The sequence below is a fragment of the Bemisia tabaci genome, chromosome 5 (assembly GCF_918797505.1).
Source record: "Bemisia tabaci chromosome 5, PGI_BMITA_v3".
Classification (NCBI taxonomy): domain Eukaryota; kingdom Metazoa; phylum Arthropoda; class Insecta; order Hemiptera; family Aleyrodidae; genus Bemisia; species Bemisia tabaci.
In genome coordinates this window covers 44,783,207-44,810,065 of record NC_092797.1, presented here as the reverse complement: position 1 = coordinate 44,810,065, position 26,859 = coordinate 44,783,207, and the positions used below count along the sequence as shown (strand labels likewise).

Genomic DNA, 26,859 nt, shown 5'->3' with positions numbered 1-26,859 from the left:
ACGCCCAGCGCCTACAAGACTGCATGAATACTTCACGCATTACGCCCAACACAGTGCGGTCGGCGCAGCGGCGGAAGTTAAAATTATAAAACCACGCACATTTATGTTTGTTCTTTCATAATTTTTTCGTTCGCTTGTTATAAATAGAAGGCCTTGTCTGAATAGGGATGGGTTTATGGAACTTAAATTTCCCGTAAAGTTCCGTGAACTTATGTTAGTGTTGAGGGGGCTTTCATAGGGCTTTCACAAAAAATGTGCCCAACACGTCAACGCGTCTCATACACCCCTCCCCCACCGGCAAGTTCACTTAACGAATGAGAAGGGGGCGGAAAAATATAGGCGGCCAATGGGCGACAAGCAAGTAAATCCGGCTCTGTTTAGGATGTTGAGGCTTTCATTCTTTTTCCCGAAGTGTATATTTGAATCATGAAAACTACTAATCATGCATACGGTCTACCTATGCTGCCGTGCTGAGGGAAAACGCCGCATGAACCTTCAGGCGTTGCCAAATTTCCTTTGATAAAACACGAATTTCCCGGTAAACTAATGAACATTTTATCCTTCTAATTTTTCAGATAATTTTGATCGAAATTTCACCTGAAGTTCATGCAAATTTCAAGGAAAAATATTCATGTCTTGCCTCAGATAGAGGTTTTATCGAAGAAAATTTGGCAATTCTCGAATGTTTATACGGCGTTCTTCCTTAGCACGGCAGTATGATACACTCGTTTGTTTAACACTGAACTATCATCAACAAAATCGAATTATTTAATGCAGAGATTAAGTTCGAGAAACATTTCCGTATAGGAGAGGTGGAGCTTAAATTCTTCGATTGAAAAGTTCTGTTGCGTTGTGTGACCAAAGGATCAATTTTTGATGTCAAACATTTTTCTTGCTGGGAATGAGCTCGTTTAAGAGATTCAATTGATCTCCCAATTACTGAGGGTAGAAGCGCAGGACAAGCCTGGACAAATGGACGTATTTCTATCAAACGGAACTATGTGCATTACGACGTGAGCCCTGTTATTCACCTATCTTATGGGTCTCGGGGTTCATGTGTTAATGCGCGTGGTTCCGTTTGGCAGAAATACGTCCAAAAATCCTTCGATTCTACTCACAAGGCCGGCATTAATTATTCCTGCTCAATTTTGACCCAAAAGGGAATAAACTAAGTAAAACTTTCATCTGGTCTCATCTGGTCTCATCTGATCTCACCTCACTTCCTCGACCGGTTATTCCCGTAGACTATAACGCACTTCTCTCGGAAGGCACGGGATAACGTGGCGTGGTTAGCGCTGATAAAACGTATCATTTCTCTGATGATTTTTCAGAGGTTTTGACCTGAGATTACAGAAATTGGATTCCGCGATGAATAAGAATTGGCGTTTTGAGGTGAATAAATACCGGAAAGAAGTGAACAAATGCTCCCAAAATACCGGAAACGTTACGTAGTTGAAATATAGCGTTAACTTGTCAAGTTAAAATTAGAATCCGTGCGTCTAGTCTTTAGAGATCGATCGATAAAAAACTAAATTAAAAAGTATATCAATTACACAAATATAATGACTTGATGAGATCTTTCTCTTGACGAGTATACTCGTAAAATTACTAATTAAACGGAATAAAAAATTAATTGAAATTAAATTATTTAAAAATTGAAATAAGTAAGCAAGCAAAATTAAAATATTTAGTTTATTTAAATTTATTTAAATTTCTTATTGGATTTATAATAGAGAGAGGTTCTTTTACTTTTCAATTTTTTGTAAACTAAATTATTGAATAGCTGTTCATGTTTTATCTTCATTGATAAAATCAATTACCTTAATTTTTCTACTGCCATTCAATAAGCTAGACATTATTTCGTTAAAATTTTTTTGACTACCTTTTGTTTTGATATAAAACCGCTAGAACAGAGGAGCGTGTTCCAATGTTTCAAACGAATTTTTTTTCTTCAACGAAGTTCTCCTAAACCCCCCCCCCCCCCCCCCCCCCGTCAGATTACGGCCCCCAAATGTTTTTCTAAAAATTACCGTTTTTTCCTGGATTTTGGCGACGGTTACGGAATAAAGCTCATTAAAGGCGGCTCGTATGATATTTTAACACTGGATTCATCAATGCTCTTGGCTTTTAAAATCTAAATCTTGAGGGGGATTTGGGGATCTTTACTTAAACTAGGCAATTTAGTTTTATACAAGAGAACGTTAGTGCGAATCCCTTTGAAAATTTTTGGGAATTTGCTTCGTACTACTACTCATACGCTTCTGTGCGCTCTGCGACACCCAACCGCCCCACTAATAGCGATCCTACCAGAGTTCCTCCGAAAGGTCGCAACATCCACAGAACCATTTTCACGTAAAACACTAAACCACCCAACTGATCCAATTTTTTTCCCCAATTTTTTCTTGTGCAGTTTTGTTGTTAGGCAAAACATTACTATGGATCTAAGTGTTTCCCTTGAAATTTTAAAACCACCAAGTGCGACGTACAAAAAAAAAGAGAAAAAAAAATTTGGAATTATCTGACGTGGCTTTGGTTCCTCACTGGTAAAAAAAACATCTTGGTTCAAGAGTGCAGTTTCTTGTCGCCGGATTTAAGAGTCTGGACTCTTGTTTCAATGCAAAATCCGCTTGTAACAAGAGTTCAAGACTCTTAAATCCGGCGACAAGAAACTGCACTCTTCAGTCAATGCAATGCGGCATTGGTCCAAGAGGTTTTTTTTATTACCAGTGCTTTCTGCTTAACGTCGTTTAGTTAACACTCTTCTGGTCTGGCGGTTCAACCCTGAAACACCCTGTACAGCGTCTTGGTGCTTCATGGCGTTCCAATTTCTAGAACCACTCATTCCGAGCCTCACACACTCCAAATAACCGGGCAAGTGAGGACGCGTTAATTATTTCTTTTGAACTTAGATTAATACTGCAGCGGCGGCGCTTCTCCACGTCCGGCGTATGCTGCTCCAACTTTTAATCAAAATTAATGCACCGTCTGCTGCCCTGTTAAGACAAATTGACGCCTGGCCGAGCGCGTCGATTTTCCCCCTTCATCTCGTATTTATAGGTTAGGTTTGAGGGGGTGGTGCTTACGTGATGGTGAAGGGTTGGTTGACGTAGTGATTTTAAACATAATTGAAGAAAAATCAAACGACGTAACACTCACTTTTAACCCTCCCTCTGAATTAACCTTCACTGGAAAAAAACACGTTGGATCTAGAGTCCAGAATCTTAAAAACATCTACAAGAAAAAGTAATCTTGATTCAATCAGAATCCAGCTTAAATCAAGAACCAAGCCTCTTAATTTAGGCGGATTTCGTTTTGATTCAAGCAAAAATCCGATTGAATCAAGAGTATTTTTTCTTGTCAATGTTTTCAAGAGTCTGGACTCTAGATCCAATGTGGTTTTTTCCAGTGTTCATATTATGAGAGTCTGCATTGATATTTCTTTAAATTCAATGATATGAAATTCTAATTCAACGAAAATGATTGAATATGAGCTCGATCGGTCATTTAAACCTATGGAAAAGTATCGATAAACAGGGTGTTCGCAGCAAACACCTTAAAAATCGATTATTTACCACAGCTTCAAATGGGGAAATATCGATAGATCGCAAAGCACGCCACGCCACTGCTACCGTTGCTCTCCTCACGGGAGGACGTGACTATATTCCTATGTTGCCAAATTTCCCCTTAAAAATTGCACTTTCAATAGGAGATTCTTGGACAATTTAAGTGGGAGTATTACACATTTGTCGATGGATCTCAAGCAATAATAAAAGAAATTTTGAACAAAAATTGCGCAGGTACGTTTTTCTAAAAAAAAATTAGTTGTTTCAGGCACTTCTGCATTGCTATGCATTCACCACTGCAAAAATGTCAAAGGAAATCGACAAGCCCAGCGTGCTATTCCCATTGTAATCTTCCGTCACATTCTTACGGCGCAATGATACAACTATTTGAACTCCCCGGAATGCGTGAAGTATCACGCCGCATTTGAAGGCGTTTTCAAAACAGCCAAGTTCCATTACCCGGATTATCATTTTGCATGGTTCAAATTATTTTGATATATTCCTTACTACTTGTTTATTTTTAATCCTCGTATAAAATCCGCGTAAAAACCGTATAAAAAACGGGTTCGTAGATTTTATGAGTCGTTTTTCTCAGAATACTGACAGTTGGCAATTTTTGGGCATAAATTTAGGTGTTTCCGTAAACTGTCACTTGAGTATCCTCTTAGGTATTGGACAAAATATCTAATTTGACTATTCTGCTGGGTTTAAGAAAAATGCCGTATGAACATTCGAAAGTTGCCGAATTTCCTCCGATAAAATGTTCATTTTTGAGGAAGGTTAAGAAAAATTTTCCTTGAAATTTTTAGACCATTTAGATCAGATGGACGTATCTCTATCAAACGGAACTATGTGAATTATGACGTGAGCCCTGTTATGCGTAGGTATGTATTCTTATGGGTCTCAGGGCTCATGTCTTAATACACATAGTTCCATTTGATAGAAATACGCCCACATTACGAACAAACTTCTCGGAAAAATCGGAAGACAGATATTTACGAATTTGTCCAAAAGTGCGTGATTCCTCAGAGGAACTTCGGCGACGCCTAAATTTTCATACAGCGTTTTTCCTTGGTACGGTAGTGTTTGCTTGTGACATATCCACATGGTAATTCCTTATCGGGACATGTAGTGAAATTGTTGGTTTGTTCTTTGTTGCAGAGAACGCGTCACGGTTGTGCGGGGTCGGCGGGGAGTGGGTGAACCACACGAACTACGCGGACTGCCACGACTTGAACCAGCAGGCCGACGATGCTGGGATCGTCGTCACGACGGCCATCTACTTTGCCGGCTACTCCATCTCTCTCATTGCTTTGTGCCTCGCCATCTGGATCTTCCTCTACTTTAAGTAAGCCGTCTCTCTCATATTCTTCTCTTCCACAAATACTTTTTCAAAGGACCCCGCATACTCCTGCTGATCAAAAGTCATCATTGCGCCAACTTTCTACAATGCACCGTTTTAGCACAAACTTTCAATAATTCGGCGATAAAGAGTCCAAAAGAACATGGCATTCGAGAACAGGCCTGATGCAAATGAGAAAAAATGTAGCGCGTGCAGGGCCGGATTAAAGGGGTGGCCACATGGCGGCAAATTTTGCAACTTTTTTAAGTAAAGGTATAAAAAAATCGGATTCAGAAAAAAATTACAAACGAGAAAATCGTCTTTCAGTGACACAAGAGTCGACCTTTAATTAGTCGAGTGAAGAGAGAAACCAAACACACAATTTTGTATGGAGCGACGCGGCGCAGAGAGCAATGATGATGAATAGGACTTGATGATGAAATAGGACTTGAGATGAAAAGGAGAAGCCCTCAGCGCGGCGGTCGGCATGTAATACATATTAGCACCTGCAAGACTGCATGAATACCTCACGCACTGCGTCAAAAACAGCGCGGTCAGCATGAAACGCACAGCGCCTACTAGACTTCATGAATACTTCACGCATTGCGTCGAACACAGTGCGTTCAGCAGCGGTCGGCGTGAAACGCATAGCGCCCACAAGACTGTAGGAATACTTCACGCATTGCGTCAAAAACAGAGAATTCAGCGCGGCGCGGCGGCGGAGGTTAAAATTATTATACCACATTTATGTTTGTTCTTGAATAATTTTTACGTTCATTTCTTACAAATGGAAGGCCTTGTTCACACAGAGATAGGATTACGGAACTTAACTTTCGCGCAGTTTCGTAAACTTTTGCTAATAGTGTTGACAGGTTTTCGCAAAAAAATGAGTCCAACACGAGTGAACCCGTCTTATGCACCCCTCTCCTCCCCCTCCGGTACTTCACTTGATGGTTTTTATTGATGTTTCAAAACGAATGAGAAGGGAGCGGCAAAATACAGGTGGCCCAGGTGCGGCAAGTGGGTAAATCCGGCCCTGAGCGCGTGTCTGTCTTTTCATCTGTTCCTGCCTACTCTTCTTCGGCAGCCTTTCGTCCGTCATTCTATTGACATGACTATACCAGACAAGCTATCTGGTCATGACGTCGAATATGATGTCATTTTTGACTCCCATGATCTGACAATACACACACATTAGGTCGCGGATACGCTCTCTCCTCGATATCCCAGCTGACCTCCGCCAAAAGTCCATCTCAGTTGCCCTAAGCATGTCTTCAGTTCTTTTCTTCGGTTGCCAGACCTCACTCCCGTAAGTTACAATACTCTTCACGATGACGTTGTAAATTTAAAAAACAAATCTGACGATTACTGTCCTTAAAAATTAGTTTTGTTCGAATTTCATCATTTTGTGGAACGAGGGTGAAACATTCGATTACTTCCGACACCATACCGGAAGAATAATCGATGTTTCGGATTTGAGGGTCGTCCGTTGTTGTGCGCAAGGAGCCGTCATGGAAAAAAGCAGTGGCGTGGCGTGAATTGCGATACATCGATTGTTGTGCCATTTAAACCTATGAAAAAAGATCGATTATCAGGGTGTTCGCAGCGAACACCTTAGTAATCGATTCTTTACCATAGCTTCAAATGGCGAGATATCGATAATCGATTATTCACGCCACGCCACTGGAAAAAAGGATTAAGAGGCGAGCGAGTCAATTAAGCGAAGCTTTCGAGACACGGTGATTAATGGCATCGATACCAATTGCCGCCGGCTGAACGATTATTCCTGCAGCGGGGAACCTCACGAAGGGCGCCCTCCTTTTTTTCCGTCCTGGGGTTTTGATCGACTCTGCTAAATATTTGCTCATTTAACCGTGCGCGAGAACCTTGATTCTCCTTTCTTCCAATCGAGTGCCTCCGTACTACCATGAAATCGTCGCTCCTCTGACGTAAGGGCGTATCTCGATTTCCACATGAGCCCTGGAAAGCATAAAGTTATATGGAGAACAGGGCTCACTTTCAATTGGAGATACGCTCTTACGTCAACGGAGCGACGTTTGATCGAGGAACCACACTCTTTCCTCAAATACTCTGCCGTCCTCGTAAAAGGTTTTGTCAAAGGTCGGCTGGAAAAATCTAGAATCGAGTTACGGCGTTTTTACTGAAGGCCTAGATATACACGGCGATTAATCGCCGCGATTGAAAGACGAAAGCCAATTGAGAGCCTTGATTTCGATCCATTGACATCGATATATCGAAATCAAGGCTCCCCATTGCCTTCCGTCATTCACTTGCGGCGATGAATCGCCGTGTGTGTCTAGGCCTTAAAAGGTTTTGTCAGTGGTCGGCTGGAAAAATCTAGAATCGAGTTACGGCGTTTTTACTGAAGGCCTAGATATACACGGCTATTAATCGCCGCGATTGAAAGACGAAAACCAATGGAGAGCCTTGATTTCGATATATCGACGTTAGAGGATCGAAATCAAGGCTCTCCATTGGCTTCCGTCTTTCACTCGCGGCGATTAGTCGCCGTGTGTATCTCGGCCTTTACTACCGAGAAACCAATGACCATTTATCCTTCTTAATTCAAAGGTAGCTGTGGCATACCATTGAGAATGGGTCAGTTATGCCGGTCAAAGAATCGTGTTCTGATGCTTGACTCTTGTAGATCACTTAAAGTTAAAAAGGTCTGCTCAAACAGCTGGGAAAGTCGAATTTAAATTGCTTTCATCGACATGCAGAAATCTAATGGAGTATCATCGTTTCTAATCCCGCCAAACATACTGTGGCCGCCGCCGGTCGGCTTGAAACGCATATTAGCGCCTACAAGACAGCAGGGATACTTCACGCATTGCACCTAACACAGTGCGGTTCCCGGTCGGCACGAAAATCATATTAGCGCCTACAAGAGTGCAGGAATACTTCACGCATTGCGCCCAACACAGTGCGGTCCCTGGTCAGCGCGAAAAGCATATTAGCGCCTACAATCCGACGAAAATTCATTGGGGCCATTTATTGCGCATGAATAGGGGACACACTAGCTCACCCATGCAAGGTCGGTGCTGTACACTCATCAGTCGGTGCGCCTCGCGAATTGGTAAAAATTGTCATATCTTTTGTAACACAGGGTGCGCGCTCTCGTTCAACTTGTCTTTGGTCTCCGTCTTCAACCCATAAGGACTCATGGATTTCAATGACTCCCCATGGGAATTAATGTTGCCACACGTTATGTTTCTGGCCGTAACTCGTACATAACTACAACTATTGCTTCTCGAAGACGCAAACCGTGTATCAGCGATGCGTAGTGGTGGATCTTGACCCTATATCACTTAGAATCACTTAAAAAAAACAAAACTATTTTTCTTAATACACTTACCGTTTGCAACATGCAATATTACCCACTTCTGCCGTGATAGTGAAGAGAGCAGTAAGTGTCAAATTTTCGAAATCGTCTTTCCTTTAAAATTCGTCTAATCTCTTTGATAGGAAATCGTTGAAATAGCTGAAATAGCAAAATTCATCTCAATTGTATAAAAACGAGACATATGAGAAAACCGTAAGTGCGCAAACAATGACGTAGTTTCAGGCAAGACAGCAGTAAGTGACATTATTCCCCCAGAGAGTAAATGAGAACAGTGCTTACGAGTAAAAAGCCACCCTCCTCTGCTGATCTCCAACCTGAAACTGTGTATGTTCTGTGTCCAAAACGCAAGACCTGAAGCATGGATCAGATAGTATGAAAACAGTGCTTTTAAGTAAAGTGCCGCCCTCTTCTGCCGATTTCTAACTTGAAAATGCGTTTAATGTGTGTCCAAAACACAACCACAAAATCATGCAGAAGATGGCACTAACGGCTGTCTTGCCTAACACTAACTTAACGCTAAAATTAAAGATACCCTTTTTATGTACTTGGAATAAAATCTGTTGATTTTCAATCATACAAACGATAGCTAAGAATTTTTCGGATGATCGGCAACCATTTGACAAAGAACGCGGGGGTTTCTTTCGATAAAATGTTCCGGTCAGACGCTTCTGAGCCCGTTTTCTCAAAACTTTATTTCGGCACTTACTTACTGCTCTCTTCGCTATCTCGGCAGACTTGACAACGTACTCCGCGGATTGCTGGGACTTACTCCACGGCCAACGCGCGTCAAGGCACAATGAAAGTGCTACGATGCGTTCGTTGAAGTATCGCAGACGCGGCGGCGGCGCACAGTGGATCGAGTCAATTAGAGGGGTCGGACATGAAAATTTTGACTGAAACTGCAAATTTGTGCGTTAATTTCGTCACATTTTAAATTTCAAGGGGTGCTTAAGAAAGACGATTTTACGAGGAAACCCATGGAATCACTTTTAGAACTTCAACATTTTGCATAAACGCAGTAATAAGCGTTTAAAGTTTCCAAATTTTGTCCGACCTCTCCTGTGGAAATGATCCACTGTGCGACGATGGGTCCGTGGCGAAAATAAAGGTGAGTAATTAACTAATGAGGTCCCTGAAACCGCGCGGGGAAAACTGCTGTGCTAAGGAAAAACGCCGTATGAGCATTAGAGTGTTGCCAAGTTTCCTCTCGGAAAATATTTATTTTTGAAGAAAGTTATGAATTTTTTCCCTTGAAATTATCAGATGTTTTAGATATTAAAATGCGAACAAAACGGGTCAGTTGCACTAGTCATAGAATCGTGTTTTGATACTTGATTCTTGTAGATCAGCTGAAAATGGTAAGCCTTATCCGAACAGCAACTTTCTATGTTCAATATTAACCGAGATATCCCTGTTTGAAAAGTCAGGTTTTTGACGTCATCCACCGCTATAATGAGAACGATTGGCTTCTTCCACCTTGCTTTCATTCGAGTTTCACGTTGAACAATCAGTACAAATGTGCGTTAAACCGACTTATGAAAGCAAGGTGTAAAAACTAAGGGTGTCACTACCGTGGTGGATGACGTCATAAACCGAATTATTCAAAGGGTGATATCTCGGTTAATAGTGAACGTAGAATGTTGCTGTTAGGGTGGATCTTACTCAAAATACAGCATCAAAACACGATTCTGTTACCAGCGTAACTGACCCATTCTCTGTAAAATCAAAGGAAAAATACTTGCAAATTTTCCCGAAAATTCGTGTTTAGTCAAAGGAAATTTGGCAACGGCCGAAGGTTCATACGGCGTTTTTCTTGGCAAAGTAGAATGTCCGTCCAACAAACAGAACTAGGGCGAAAACGTTTTCACGTGCGCTGTCGCTTCCCGCGTCAAAAGGATTAGCGATCGATGCTTCGCCCGGCACAAAATTTATTCGACCGTCATAGATTGCTCCCCGAATACGGGAAATTGCGATTGCAAGTTGGAATTATTGCTACTGCATCGGAGTATTGTGTATATTCTGTATATTGCCAATTTACTAATTGAAGGGGCACCTATCCAAATTTATTGCAGTAAAACTAAAATCAGCTGCAATTTTTCTTCCTCTGCATGTAGCCGCGAAAATTGATGGAATTCCCTGCCAGGTGCTCGATAAATTTTGGTAAAATTCCCGGATGTTTGACGGTATGAGTGACAGTTAAAAATCGCCCCTTCGAAACTCGAATATCCTGGTTGCCACGAAAATTGATGTAATTCTCTGCCAGGTACTTGATAAATTTTAGTAAAATTTCCTGGTATTTAACGTTATATATTTTACATTCAAAAATTGTTCCTACGAAACCAGAGCACGAAAAATTTGTTAAATGAAACATCAAACATACCCTAAGAAGCAAATAAATAGGGAATTTAATACCTTTTCCTTGACATTTTCGTCATTTTCCTTTACATTCCCTGGTTTTTGCTGACTCTTTATCATTCCCGTTAATTCCTAACTGAGAACCCTTTTTCCTTGCACTTTATATTGCCAATACTTTATCTGAGTTTAAAATCGGTAGTTATTACTTGAATGAATGTTGTAAAAGTTTCGTAGTGTCGTGTTCAAACATTTGCAGTGTTACTACAACTTTATAATTCAATATATTTTTCGGTAAATGCTACTTAGGTCGTACCGGAAACCAAACGCATTGCAACAAGAGGAATCTGTCAGCATTCGAAGTTTATAGGAAAAAGCACTTGGGCAATAGCTTAAGAGCATCACCAACCACCATGCGGCGAATGGGAACGGATGCATACCATTGGCGGATCCAGCAAATTGGGAACCTTGTTTTTTTTCCATTTAAACCTATGGCAATGTATCGATTCATGGAGGGGCTAGTTGCTCAGTCATGAATCGATTATTTTACATAGGCCTAGATGGAGGAAATCTGGTGTTGCCAAATTACTGGATCCGCTTCTGACGCATGCGAAATTGGAATGTTGCTACACAGAAATGCCACGAGCGCCGGAAACGGAAAGCACTCTTGAAAACCTTTCAAAAGCCAATTAGAAGTCAGAAAGCATTAAAATTTTTGATATCCAACGCAGATAAACCTTTTTCTGCGCAATACAATTTCCACTTGAGGCAGCATCACGCATGATGGCAAAATCACCCGTTCTGTGATTTGGGATTTTGGTTTAAGCCCGTCCATTGCGTACAGCTTTTGAATCCGGAGACAAGACTTTCCATGCTCGCAACGTCTTCGGCGGTGATTCAATTTACACCTCTAACACGGTCCTCTTCCCATTCGATCCCAAAATAAACGCCGCCTTTGAAGCAGGAAATATCCTTTGTCCATTGACCCGTCGTAAAAATATACTGCCAGAAGGGAAACGCGAAAAGTCCCGCGGAAAACTCCGACACACCGGGAGAGAGCCGTAACTCCATCATGCGTTGAGCCTCCGCGTCTCTAAGAGCACGTGCTAACGGGGAATCACGCCCGCATAAGATCACCGCTCTGCCCTGCTAAGGAGAAACGTCGTATGAACATTCGAGAGTTGCCAAATTTCCTGGATAAAACTTGCATTTTTGTGGAAAGCTATGTACATTTCAGTGGCGTGGCGTGAATGGTCGATTATCGATATTTCCCCATTTAAAGCCGTGATAAAGAATCGATCATTAAGGTGTTCGCTGCGAACACCCTGTCAATCGATCCTTTACCATAGGTTTGAATGGCAGATCAATCGATATATCGTCACCTTCCAGGCAAAGTATCACAAGCGCCATGCGACGTTTAAAAATTTCCGCCGCCATTTTATTTTTTACAGAGAAATTGTTCAACGAAGCTGTCCGAAAATTTCACTGAATTTTCTTTGTGCTGCCGATAAAATTTAGTGAAATTTCCAAACAGATTCAACCAACAATTTCTCAGTAAAGACATAAAATGGCGGCGGAAATTTTTAAACGTCGCATGGCGTTTGTGATACTTTGCCTGGAAGGTGACGATATCGCAAAGCACGCCACGCCACTAGTACATTTTCTTAGAAATTTTAAATAAAAATGTGTATAAAACTATCTGAATAATTAGACGTATTTCTGCCAAACCGAACCAGAGGCAGGTGGGAAATAAGGGGTCTGCTCGTTAGTTGAGGACCGTAAGAATGAATGGGAATTATAAAGCGCCAGTGACGTCAGCGGTAACACAGCCGTCTCCGTTGTCGCTCTTGCTCGGCTTTAACTCATGAGCCCTGTCCACAACGTTCTTTTGCCACTCCCACGGCTCATGAGTGCCGCATTCATTATGCGCATGGCTCCGTTTGACAGAATGTAAAATCCCGCTTTTCCATCTCACCGAAAGGGAATCACGCCCACTTAAACATTGTTTCTCGTGCAGCTTTCTAGAGCACACCCCACCTTTTCCACTCGTCAATAGTTCCGTTTGGCAGAAACGCGTCCAATTCGAAGAAAGCTACTCACAACAGTAACCAGTAAATTCGTATTTTATCAAAAGAAAGAGCATCTCAAAAAGAGGCCCCTTTTTTGAAAATCGAAGATTTCATTCGCGTGTGTCTTGAATGAAACCTCACGATGAGGCAAGTCTCCAGTGAAAATTTTAGCTTGGGTTTACGTCTGGCTTCCGAGATACAGCGTTGCAAAGTTTGCATAATTGAGTCTTAAAATTTGTCATATTTTTAGGGATTTACTTTAAAAAACCAACTTTGAGGTAGATTTCATTTAGGCTACAAACGAATGGAGTCCCCCAGTTTCAGAAAAGGGGCCAAAAGAGGCCTTTTTGGGGAGGATCTTTGGCAACGTTTTTACGGCAATTTTAGCTTCAGTATAAGTCTAGCTTCCGAGATACAGCGTTTCAAAGTTTGCATATTTGAGTCTTAAAATTTTTCATATTTTCAGGGATTTGCTTTAAAGAACCATCTTCAAGGTAGATTTCATTATCAGGCTACAGACGAATAATATACCCGAGTTTCAGAAAAGGGGCCAAAAAAGACCTTTTTTGGGAGGATCTTTGGCAACGTGTGAGGGCTCATATGGCGTTTTTCCTTCGCACGATATGCTTTATTACGTAGGACGGCGGCGCTAACGGATCCCCGAAAGTGGCGTGGCGTGAATTGCGATACATCGATTGATCTGTCATTTAAACCTATGGAAAATGATCGATGAACAGAGATTTCGCAGCGAACACCTTAATAATCGATTCTTTACCACGGATTCAAATGGGGAAATATCGATAATCGATTTTCCGCGCCCCGCCACTGATCCCCGTCCCGATAATGGGAGCGGCCACCGCAAAACAATCGCTGGATCCGATTTCGGCGGCGCAACAGGGGCTCGATCCTAGAATCTATATCGAATTACCTCGATCGATAGAAAGCATCGCTAAGATAGGGATTTATCGATCAGGATCGTTAGATAGCGATTCGATAGTCGAGCCGGAGGGGGGCCGGTTTGCATTAATTTCGAATTTCCATGCGACTTGCGTCTCGTCACAGTCATCGCGACCCCCGCACTCGCATTATTAAATTATGCGCACCCGCACTCGCCCTCGGGGACCGATACGCCACGCTGCGGCTAATAATGCTATAAATATTTCTTAAACTTTTTCCCACATGAGGGTTCTCCCGCGCCGCCGAACGACTTTCCTCCGACGGCGACCCCCGCCGCACACGGGGTGCTCGGTCTCGAAACTCGGGCGAGAGCCCCTCCACACTGAAAAAATATCTCGGTGTATTTACTAAGAAAAGGGTAAAATTACTAAGAATTCAGGGCGGTGGCGTGGCGTGCTTTGCGATGTATCGATTGTTATGTCATTTAAACCTGTTGTTAAGAATCGATTATTGAGGTGTTCGCTGCGAACACCCTGTCTATCGATCCTTTTCCATACGTTTAAATGGCAAAACAATCGATTGATCGCAATTCACGCCACGCCACTGATGCAGGGTTCTATTTGATCCTAGTTTTTTCTTCGTAAAATTACCATTTATGGAATTGGTAATTTTCCGAGAAATCTCGGGAAAATTATTGACTTTCTCGGTAATTTTACTGGACCCCGGTAAAAGCGCCAATATTTTTATCGACTGTGGGAGAATTACCGAGATAAAATGGCAAAGTTACCGGGAATGGATTACCAATAAAAGTGGTATTCTTACGTGGAAAGACAGTAAAAATACCGGTTTTTAGGTAAGCTTACCAGTCTGTCTTTGTAAAATTACCAATAATTGGTAAAACAAGTGAGATGGTAAAGGTACCAACGTAGATTGGTAAAAACGCCGAGAATTTTTTTCTCTCTTGGGCCCTGAGAGCTCCATACTTTGACTTGTCCGCTCTCTGCCTATATAGTTACTCTAGATAATTGGAGCTCATAGGTTGGCTGCCCTTTCGGGTCTTCAAAGCAGAGACAAGAGACTCACTCTTGTGGAACTCTACAGGTGGAAATTTTCACTTTCGGGGATTCAACACTTCCTTATAGTCAATTATAGGGGAGCAACTGTCATCACCCTTTTTCCGGCTGTTGACCAATCTACTGAGTGGATGATGAGCTCCAGGTGACGCAACGAGCCAAAGAAGTTTCCCAAACTTCGGTTAGTTTGCTATACAAAATTCTCAACACGTTGTTCACAATCCACCTAGTTGGTGAGTCAACAGTTGAGTGTTCAGTCCCGAAAATTAAAGCAACCATCATTGCCAAGATACCAGTTGAGATTCGCGCAGAGCAATCTTTAAATAAACACACAAATCACGACAAATTGCTGTTTTCTCTCCAAAAGAAAAGAAGGAAACTTTGCATATTTAAATTGAAGAAGTGAGGTAAAACCATCTTTTAACATTTCAGTCGTTTATTTTTGTGATTAAAACACATTAAGTGTGGAGCAATGACATTATTTTGCAAAATTTGGTCAATTGCAACGATTCATTGCTGAAGCATATAGGGCATGGAGGTTGAGACCTTCAGATTAAGGCAAAAAGTTAAAGGCGTTGCCTTTTTTCCCCAAAATGAAAAGACAAAATGTCAGAAAATGTGTGAATACCCTTCAAAAAGACCATGAATGCAAGAAGAATTCGATGATTTTGGAATCACGCCATCCCTCCAAAACCCGATTCAATTATCAGTTTTGGCCATTTTTTGAAATCCTGTAACACAGTGTGCGTTGTCCGCCAATCTTCCTGCCTTCAACCTTTTTTCCCCTCCGATGCCATTCATCCTTGCTCCCCAATTTCACACCTTACTCCCAGTGGCGAGGCGTGAATGATCGATTATCGATATTTCCCCGATTGGAAGCTACGGTAAAGGATCGATTATTAAGGTGTTCGTTGTGGATACCTAGGACCCTTTTCCGTAGATTTAAAAGGCAGATGAATCGATATATCACAATGTACGTCACACTACTGCTTATTCTAAATGGGTGGCGAGACAAATTTTATGCACAAGCTAGAATCAATATGGGTGGGAGCCATTATCGAGCGAGTGAAAAAGAGACGTGAAAATCGAAAGAATCATCAATGAAGCGAGAGGAAAGAGATGGAAAAAACTCGCTTAAGATAGGATTCAATACCTGCCCCTGCCTGACTTACCTTCAGTAAGGTAGATAGCAGATTGAAAGATTTTATAACATAAAAAATGACACTTTCCGGTAGCTTGCATTCAATTTTGACCGACTGAAAACCAAGGTTAATCATTTCTGCGTCTCCCATAACTACCTTACAGTTCAAATTTCTTTCAAATACGAATGTGAAGTTTTGAATCATGTATTGTTTAAACAACAGATAAATAAATAAGCAAGAAAGCATGCTCGCGTGGTGACGTTTTGGACAGACAGAAAGAGTTTTAAAGGTTTCAAATTGGCAAAAAACGGTAAGATTTCATTAAAGACAGCCGTAAGGGCGGATCGCTGGCGGAGTTACAGGGGCTTACTGATGGTTCATCTGAAATATCGATAATTTCTTCGCTCCTTTGGCGTAAGGGTGTAACTCGTAACTCGATATCCACATGAGCCCCGGAAAGCATAGATTTAAATGTAAAACAGGGCTCGAGCGGCTGTTTCAGCTGAGTCAGTCAGTTCATTTTAAAAAAGCTCACGATAAGCGCACAATCAGCTAAAAACGAGGTCCGAATACGTCTCTCCTATTTTCGACTGTGATGCTCACATATCCCTCACAGCACCACTGTAAGGACAACGCAGAGACGCAACTATTCGTGCTTGATGGATGTCCGTGTTGCATCTGCAAAATTGAAGGCGCGAGGCGTGAACTCGGCGCTATGTTTCGTTATATGCTGCTGGAAATATGTCGCTCGGATTCGGGAAAAACGTGAATTTGCGGCCCGATTACGTCTTCTCTATCTTTGGCTGTGTTTCTCACATAGCCTTGAAAGCGCCACTAGAGAAAAAGACGAACGGAAGCAACACAACATAAACATAGAGCGAAGGGAAAGGTGGGGGCGTTGATGGAGAAAGCAGGTATCGATGGTGAAACTATCAGACCACGTATCTCGGTTTGGGACGTTGCAGACTTCCTGTCATACATTATTTATTAATTGGAAAGCTACTCAACATCAATGGAGATGTTGCATGTGTGAGGGATTTGCAATTTGACTATTGATTCTAACGTAAAAGTTCGCAAAAAACACGATGGTGCCACAGGTTTTCTCTAAAATCAACTCCCAAGCTCAAAAAAAGCTCTAAAGTTGAGGCCAAAATGGAGGGAATATCCCACGCTACCCTGAGAGTCTACCTCTACATCAAAACGAACTCTCCATGCAAAGATAGGGTGCAAATACATTGACAGGGCTGACATTTTATTTGGGGACTCCAAAACTGAAAACACGGCAACCCTGCTAATGTATTTGCTCCCTATCTTTGCATGGAGACGGAGAGTTCGTTTTGATGTAGAGGTGGACTCTCAGGATAGCGTGGGATATCCCCTCCATTTTGGCTTCAACTTGCGAGCTTTTTTTGAGCTTGGGAGATGATTTCAGAGAAAACCAGTGGCACCATCGTGTTTCTTGCGAACTTTTATATAAGAAAGAACAGTCAAATCGCAAATCCCTCACACATGCAACATCTCCATTTCCCCTTCGCTTTCTTTATCCGTCGCTCTGTTTATCGATTTCACTAAACAGCCTGTAGAGGAAATTAGGCACTGTAAAACGTATACTTGGGCTGATTTCTGTTCTTTGGCGGATCCAGCAAATTGGCTGCATTGTCATTCCTCTATTCAAAAAAAAACATAGGGAAATGTATCGATTCTTTAAGGGACCAGGTGCTCCGACAAGAATCGATTAATTAGCATAGGTTTGAATGGAGAAAATCCGGCGTTGCCAAATTGCAGATCCGCCTCTGTTTCTGATTGATCTAATCAGAGGCTGAAGGGAAAATTGCACGCTCCCAGGATCAATTCATAAATCCTGAAAAGAGGGGACTCAAACATGCCTTATCAATGCGGACAATCCACGGGACCGCGTCCTGTTTGTCAAGAAGCTTGGCTCGCCTCGGCCGATTGACAAATAATAAAACCGCACCGATAAAGCACTTTGCCGTGCTGAGGAAGAACGCCGTATGAACATTCGCGAGTTGCCAAGTTTCATTCGATAAAACATTTATTTTTGAGGAAAATTATGAATATTTTTCCTTGAAATTTTCAGACGTTTTAGATCAAATTACAAACTAAATCATCTGAGAAATCGGTAGACATACATTCAAAAATTTTCCTGAAAATGAGTGATCTGCCAGGGGAACTTTGGCAACGCCTCATGGCTCATACGGCGTTTTTCCTTAACGCGGCAGCACTGACGTGGCGTGCTTTGCTGCGCATCGATATACCTGCCATTTAAACCTATGGAAAGGGATCGATAAACAGGCTGTTCGCAACAAACACCTTAATAATCGATTCTTTACCGTAGCTTCGAATGGAGAAGTGTCGATAATCGATCATTCACGTCGCGCCACAGTTCTGAAGCCTCCCACGTGGTCGGTATCACTCATGGCAGTTGTCAATCAAATAAAACGGTCCTTGTTATATATATAAACTCCAAAAAACCCAAAAACTTGGGTAAAGAGACTCCGGGCAAGTCACCATCCTCTTGCCAAAAACCTCCAAAAGCTCTTCTTTGTTCCCCTCTTCAGTGGAAAAAGAAAATATCACACTACGACAGTTTCCATTTCTGTCATAGAGTACCCCAAGCGGACCAAAGAACGGAACTCTTAGTCGTTTACACATTTACGTATTTAACAAAATCTCCAGGAGGTCACAGACAGGCTGGCAGCCCCTCATTGGACCAAAACGCACACCGTACCATTTTTTCCTTGTAGGTATGTGCCTCCAAAGTACATGAAATGACTCCTTGAGGGGCGGGCAAGTTTGATTGAAATTCACGTTGTCCTCTGAAAATGAGCTAAAATTTTTACCTTGAAGAAGAAGAAAATCGAGTTATCATTTTCTTCCATACACGGTAGGTATGCCTATGAGGTATGAGAGGCACCAGGAACGCCTTCCAAAATTATTGATGCAACCCGCACGACTCCGAAGTCAGCGGAAACTTTCTTGAAGCGTCTCCTAAGATTTTCCCTACGCAATAATCCCCTTCAAAAATGAATGATGCAACAAGCGCGTCCTGTTTGACCACGAAAGCTCCTCAGATGAGAAGTCTTTTGGTCTGGTCAGAAAAATATTCGAACTTTATTTTTCATCTTCTCTTCTCATTTCCCGCATTGACGGAGGCGACATTTTTTGGAAAGCATGACGCGCCCGGCCCAATGCTCTCACTGAGGATCAACCTGTAGATAGACTACTAAAAATATTTAGGAAACAGATGTTCGGGCTCACTGAGAATGAGGCCAATTTCCGAACTGATAGTACGGGATCAGAATGGAAAAAGTCAATTATGACTACGAGGAGGCTTTGTACACTTCCAAATAAACAGTGCCGTCTTTGTTGTACAAGTATTCCTGAACGATCATTCATAATGGAAGGTCATATTCTATTCGCACTTTTTTTTACGCATTGGGCCGGGCGCGTCATGCTTTCCAAAAAATGTCGCCTCCGTCAATGCGGGAAATGAGAAGAGAAGATGAAAAATAAAGTTCGAATATTTTTCTGACCAGACCAAAAGACTTCTCATCTGAGGAGCTTTCGTGGTCAAACAGGACGCGCTTGTTGCATCATTCATTTTTGAAGGGGATTATTGCGTAGGGAAAATCTTAGGAGACGCTTCAAGAAAGTTTCCGCTGACTTCGGAGTCGTGCGGGTTGCATCAATAATTTTGGAAGGCGTTCCTGGTGCCTCTCATACCTCATAGGCATACCTACCGTGTATGGAAGAAAATGATAACTCGATTTTCTTCTTCTTCAAGGTAAAAATTTTAGCTCATTTTCAGAGGACAACGTGAATTTCAATCAAACTTGCCCGCCCCTCAAGGAGTCATTTCATGTACTTTGGAGGCACATACCTACAAGGAAAAAATGGTACGGTGTGCGTTTTGGTCCAATGAGGGGCTGCCAGCCTGTCTGTGACCTCCTGGAGATTTTGTTAAATACGTAAATGTGTAAACGACTAAGAGTTCCGTTCTTTGGTCCGCTTGGGGTACTCTATGACAGAAATGGAAACTGTCGTAGTGTGATATTTTCTTTTTCCACTGAAGAGGGGAACAAAGAAGAGCTTTTGGAGGTTTTTGGCAAGAGGATGGTGACTTGCCCGGAGTCTCTTTACCCAAGTTTTTGGGTTTTTTGGAGTTTATATCATCTCATTTTTGCAAGAAAACTGTTATTTTACCAAATGAAGTCCCCCACTTGTGAAGGAATTGGATTACATTTTACAATAAGGAACCATTACCTCTGGCTCTCCCATAAAAACACATATCTGCATAGAGAAACCAATAGCATGTAATCTGTTTCTAAAATGGACCAGAAATAGTGGCTCCTAATTGCAAAATGTAATCCATTTAATGCTTGTAGCTATGAAGTGGATATCTCCTTGCTGTGTAGCAAAGTTTCTCGGATCCGTCTTATTTTTTTACACCCTTGACTGTCATTTTTAATTAATCAGTTCAAAGCTATTTCGACGATTAATCATTAATTGTTAGATCGAAGAAGAAATTTTCTTCGGAAAGCTATGGCTGAATTGACTTTACAACTGAACTTATGAGAACATCAACTGAGGCAAATTTTGCAGAAAGTTATACATGGTAAGTGATAATTATTTCAACGCTCTCTTAGTTTTAAAAAGAGATTAGTTTTAAAAATCAAAATCTACACAACTGTAGATATCCCTGAAAAGAAATACAATTGTAGAATCCCAAGAAAAGAAAAAGAAGAAAGAAAAGAAATACGAAGAAATTCAATGATAAATTGCAACTACGGTAGGTACTTATTTCAAATTAATTGCTCTAAAAATTGTTCCTTCAATGAGTAAATAGGCAACATTCTCAACACTACAATGCAATAGAAATAATTTTACCATGGAATTGAAATCCAAAGAAATGTGTGCTGCTTGAGTAATAGAAGTTTGGAAATCAGGGCATTCAATAGCTTCCCAGACATCATTAGTGTTACAATCTAAAAATTGTAAGGATTAAAAGTGTCAAGCTCTCAAAATTTTTGTTCTCTGATTATCAAGAAGCCCTGCTAGAAATGTTCAGTGTCATTTTTATTTTTGTTTGTGAAAGGAAATTATTTTAAGATTTTTTGGCGTTCTTGGCGTCCTCTGAGACTCTGAAAATTTTTGTACTTTATTTTTCATCAAATAATGAACATTTTCATTGTAATTTTTGTCTATATTTAGGAGAGTACATTATTCGATAATTATCTTCAGTATGTATTAGATCTTTCCCCCAGCGACAAGGTTTACTGAAATTTTATGAGATCTATATAGTTCTCATAGGTACTGACCTGCATCATGGTCATAGTATCATCTTTGAGGAGTAAATGAAAACAAATTATTTTCTCTTGGTTCCTCAATTCAGGGCTCTGATGAATAAACCCTGTTTGACAACAATGTTAGTAGGTAAAATTGCTCCCTCCAAAATCCTTTAAGTAAGCGGTATCAATTTAGTGGTAAAGTTATCAACGACCCTCATTGAATCTCATCTGGTTCACTGAATTTCTGAGGGATAGACAGGGTGACAGGTTCTGTAAAAGTTAGGAAATAAAGCCCTCCTCACTGTGAAAATATGTCAGGTAGTTTTGCTGCGGAGCATTGAAATTCCTTCTCCCAGTAAAAAAATTGGACTTTTCAGTTTAAAGAGACTAAACACTTAAAATTAAGTCAAGTAAAAACTTGAAATTTTTGTGAAAAGAATTTTTATCTGAGACACCTAATGTCAAAAGAGGACATTCCAAAATCAGGGAAAAGTTAGTGACCACTACGCTTAAAATCCCAGAAAAGAATATTCTGCGCATCGAAGTCATTAATTACACAATTTTCAGAAATTATGTTGAATTATTTATCAGCAGAGAAATGAAAATACTCTGAAAGTCTTTGAGGCTGAACTTTGTGGATTGCGGTAAGTAGTTTCCCAGTTTGGCCATGGTATTGATATATTCGTTTCGTCATTAATCATTATCAATAAAAATATCCCTATCTACCGTAAATGTTGGAAAACCAGTGTGCATGTAATCTGGTAATCCTTAATTAATCAACTGTAGATTTCTTACCTGCTAAACTGCCTGATGAGTTGAAAAAAATGTTCACTTTGAGACGGATTCTTATGTCTTGGTTCATGCTTTCGTAAGTTGAGTTGCAATGTCAATTCCGTCGTAGCTTTCAGCAGAAAATGTCTTCCTTGATATAACGTTTGATGATTCATCGTTGAGATAGCTTTGAACTATGATTGATGATGAATGGAACTAAAAGTGCCATTAATCGATGAATCAGAGATCAAAGTAAGATGTGAAGCTATAAGAGCAGGGATCGTAACGGACAAAAGTGAACGTCTGTTCTACGTGTCTAAACTGAGACTTATCTGAGAAATTTAGCGACACCACACAGAGAGGTTTTCACTTCGTAATAAAGCTTAAAATTACTTATCACTGGAGGAGTTTCTTTGGTAAATTAGCATGCTTAAAGGTACATCCTGACGTGAGAGAAAAACAATGGTATTGGTACCTGAGCGTAAGTATGTATGTCCTTGAGTGTTCACGTAGAAAGACTCTTAACAAACATTAAACAAGGAAACAAAACTGGACGAAGGTACTGTAATACCTAATTTACTTTAAAACTGCTAAAAGAAGAACCAAAAGACAAACCTCACTTATCTTAAATGTATAAACACTTGGTATCGCTCAGAAAAACCTTGAGCGAAATGGACTCATATCCGTAGAATTTGAGGAGTAAAAAGGCTGCAATGCCAGAAAAATGTGAGCTTCACACTCTTGAATGGATTCAAGATCACATAATTTTAGTGAAGCGACTTTAAATCGCTTGACTTGAGCCAAAAATGAAGAGAGAACAATGAGAGAATAGAATGGTGAGGTTTCGAGTTCTAAGATTGGATATTCAGAATTCACTTCACAATGAGGCGATAGACTTCTGCTCCAGGTTGTAAAACACGATGATAATGATTGTCACAAACATCGTTGAAGTCGTAAATGGATTGAAATCATTGAAACCAAATGATTTCATATTGTCTCGATCGTTTTTGTTGCTCTGTGAAACAGGAACTAACCTAACATTCGTGGTTTGTTTTGTTGTTCCGCTGGTGAGATGCTGACTGCAGAGAGCACTAACATTGTCACTCTACCGTGTGTATGTGTTAGTAAATTCGGGTTTTACGATTTTTGGGACATAATCAAAGCTACAGCCTAAACGGTAAAAGTAAACCCTTACTCATATATAATTTTTAGAATCCTCATAACTTCAGGATGTTCCCTCGAAATAACCATAATTTCATTCCAGAATAGTGTAAGCGAGAAATTCAATGATAAACGTCAGCAGGTCGGGTCGCCCATTGCAACCGAAAAGCAGTTTAGACGCAATATTTTTCTTAGGATGCCTTGGTTATTAATGAAACTTAAACGCGCACTACACGGGAACATGACAATTCTTTTGATATAACATTATATAGGGCTCCGATGTCTCGTATTCTCCATAGCTTTGACAGAGCGTGAAAATGGTCAAAGTGGATACTTTTTGCTATTTTAGGCACATATGCGTAATTATCTTGTTTAATAAATCATCAACCTCCTTGAAACTCAACAGTTCGTTAGACGGGATCAAGACGCATCTTTAGACACCAAAATTTCTAAAATCCGTCGCTCCGTTGCTTTGAAAAGCTTTTGAGACCGCAACTAAAAACCCAAATAAGCCAAGTTCGTGTAACTATGGTGTCGTTGCCTCGACCGGGCTGTGCTGTGTTGCCAATTGTTGGAGGATAGGTTACTTGCCCGGTGGTGGCTACCGCCACTCATGATTTATATGTTAAGGCCTTTTGAGCCTTCATGCTCGATGAATTCGCTGTCGCGCGGATCTCCGGTACACATGAAAAATACAACCGAACTTCGGATTACGACGAGGGTAGAAAATAAAAACGATAGAGCATTTCCTCCCGACTGGTAAAAAATAATGACGGATTATTCTTCGGAGCCAGAATGAATCATTTGGACTTCGGTTTTTGAATGGGTTTTAAAAGCGCTCGATCAGATCGGCGCTCTCCTGTACACGTATAGGGTCGAATCTCAATTTCGACGTGAGCTCTGTTCCGCATTTGAGTCCAGTGGCGTGGCGTGCTTCGATGTATATCGATATTTCCTCATTTGAAGCCATGGTAATGAATCGATTATTAAGGCGTTCGTTGCGAACACCCTGATAATCGATCCTTGTCCATAGCTGTAAATGGCAGATCAATCGATATATCGCAAACTGGTTTGAGTCCATGCTTTCTGGGGCTCATGCGGAAATCGAGATAAGCTTCTACGCCAGAGGAACGACGATGTGATCATGGAATGGAGTAATTATTGTGATCATGATCGGTAAATAGTCGGCTTATATTGGTCGTATGGATGCGTCAGTGGCGTGGCGTGCTTTGCGATATATCGATTGCTCTGCCATTTAAACCTGTAGAAAAGGATCGATAGACATGGTGTTCGCAGCGAACACCTTAATAATCGATTCTTTACCACAGCTTCAAATGGGGGAATATCGATAATCGATCATTCACGCCGCGGCACTGGGATGCATCACTCGGTTTACGAAATGCGTAACTTTCATTTTGCTGTGGGTTGATTATTGAAATTGATAGACAAAGCCATGACGAAGACAACACAAGGAAAATGGAGCGATCTAATTGGTTAAAAGGGTTGGCTTCAAACTTAGGGGGAAAGATGGACCGACAAATGGGAGTGTAGGGTCTCTCGAGGATTGTCATTGGTTCGTACTAAAAAATGCGCGTTTGATCAAGGTGTAAAATACGCAACTTCTACACCATTTTGCGTGGGTTATTTTCGTGTTTTTTTTAAAAAAAAAAAAACCGAAGGCAATCCTGAGGGATGAATGAGGTCTCTACTTTTCAAGAATGCAACAATGGAAAAATTAACGAACTAGCTCAATTTTGAGTCAAATGGACTGGAATATGGTCAAACACTGGAAATGGGCGTCGAAGCTGACTCGATCTGAAACTTCAATGGGGGAGCAAATTGTATCAATTACAAATTGTATGAATGTATTATTGGTACTGTATTGTTTCTATTTGTATTTTTTAGACCATCACGGAAAAAAAAAGAATTGCTGATTCAGCAATTCAATTGCTAAAAACAGTGAGTGCAATGTTTCAACGCAGATTTTACGACAAAAAAATGCTACTTTAATCACCCCCGTGGTTAAATTAGTTTACAATGTGGTTAAAGTAGCATTTTGTTGTTGTAAAATCTGCGTTAAAAAATTGCACTCACTGTTTTTAGCAATTGAATTGTTGAATCAGCAATTTTTCTTTCCGTGTACTTCCTCTCTTATGAATGAGTATTATTATAAGTTTGGGGTTCTGAAAAGGCGCCTAGGTTTCCATGCGACCCGCCATGCACGCAGTAGATCTATCAGCCGCGAACGATTCAAGAACGCGCCCGGCCCTCCACGCAACCCGCACTACGTATCATTCAAATTTCCCGGTTCACGGCCGGATCACTCGGCATTACTTGCAGCCGGATGAACGCGTTCTCGTGCCCCGATAACAGCACCGTTGTTGCCAGATAGTGCCGAAAACAGGGATTTTTCCGGCTGAAACCAGATATATTATCCGTTTTTATCGCATGCCGTGACAACCATTCAGCTTGCGAATATGCTAATTCTCTCATCTTACACCCTCCTCTTCCACCGCCACTCCGTAGACGCCGCTAAATTGACTGCCTTTGTTACAGGGACCTTAGATGTCTTCGGAACACCATCCACACGAACCTCATGTCAACCTACATCCTTACGGATTTCATGTGGCTCCTTACGATCACGTCACAGGTAAGATTTTATTGGATATTTGATTTGATTATTCAGATGACACCGATGGCGTGGCGTAAATTGCGATATATCGATTGTTGTGCCATTTAAACCTATGAAAAAAGATCGATTATCAGGGTGTTCGCAGCGAACACCTTAGTAATCGATTCTTTACCATAGCTTCAAATGGCGAGATGTCGATAATCGATTATTCACGCCACGCCACTGCCAGTGGCGTGGCGTGAATTGCGATATATCGATCGTTATGCCATTTAAACCTATAGTAAAGAATCGATTAATAAGGTGTTCGCCGCGAACACCCTATTTTTCGATCCTTTTCCATAGGTTTAAATGGCATAACAATCGATATATCGCAAAGCAAGCCACGCCACTGATTCAGATGACACCGCTCGCAGGGCCGTATAATTGGTCGCTCTTTGAGCACTCACTTCCCTTAGGAAAGCCCCATATGCTTTACGTTGTGATTAGGGGAAGTAGAGGGTGGATTTTCAGAACTTTGGAGAACGAATGGTAGTCGATCGATCAATCGATTACTGTATTTTAGTACGTTTCTTACACATTTCTGAGCATTAAATCACGCGCGCCGTACTACTTTGGGTGTTTGTATACCGAGTTGCACCAAGCAATACTACCGTGCTAAGGAAGAACGCCGTATGAACATTCGAGAGTTGTCAAATTTCCTTCGATAAAATGTTCGTTTTTGAGGAAAGTTACAAACATTTTTCCTTTAAATTTCCAGAACCTCCAGGTAAAATCGTGAACTAAATTATCTGAAAAATTGCAAGGAACTGGAGTTTCAGATGTGTGATCCGAACCTCGACAGCTAGACCTAAAGTGTTCAGATGCTCAATCCGAAAACTTCAGAGAGCCATATGACCTAAAATTCGGGTCCCACGCACGAGGTTTTTTTCTCCGTGTGCGGAAAATTATTTGCCGCTTGCAATGAGCCGAAACCGCGAGTAACAGCGTTTCCGAAATAAATTCGAAGTTCACGGCTTCAACAGCTAGGCAACTGTGAATTTTTCAAGCGCGCCAAGTTGCGAAACGGCTACTTGCTTCCGCCAAAAGTTTCAGGGATCCAACACTCGGACTGCGGCTTGTGGCTCCATCGATGTTCCGGAAAACTGTTCCGCGTTGATACCCCCAACTTCTCATCAAACAATTAT

At 41.2% G+C, this 26,859-nt stretch overlaps 1 protein-coding gene across 3 annotated transcripts in view; it reads left to right on the top strand.

Moving 5' to 3' along the window:
- LOC109030914 (diuretic hormone receptor) overlaps positions 1-26,859 on the top strand; it is a 413,955-nt gene that overhangs the window by 292,459 nt on the left and 94,637 nt on the right. For all 3 annotated transcript variants that reach the window (XM_072300810.1, XM_019042141.2, XM_072300812.1), the window contains 2 exons: positions 4,725-4,911; positions 25,600-25,693. In XM_072300810.1, coding sequence (XP_072156911.1) covers positions 4,725-4,911; positions 25,600-25,693 — 281 coding nt within the window. The remainder of the gene's footprint in view (positions 1-4,724; positions 4,912-25,599; positions 25,694-26,859) is intronic.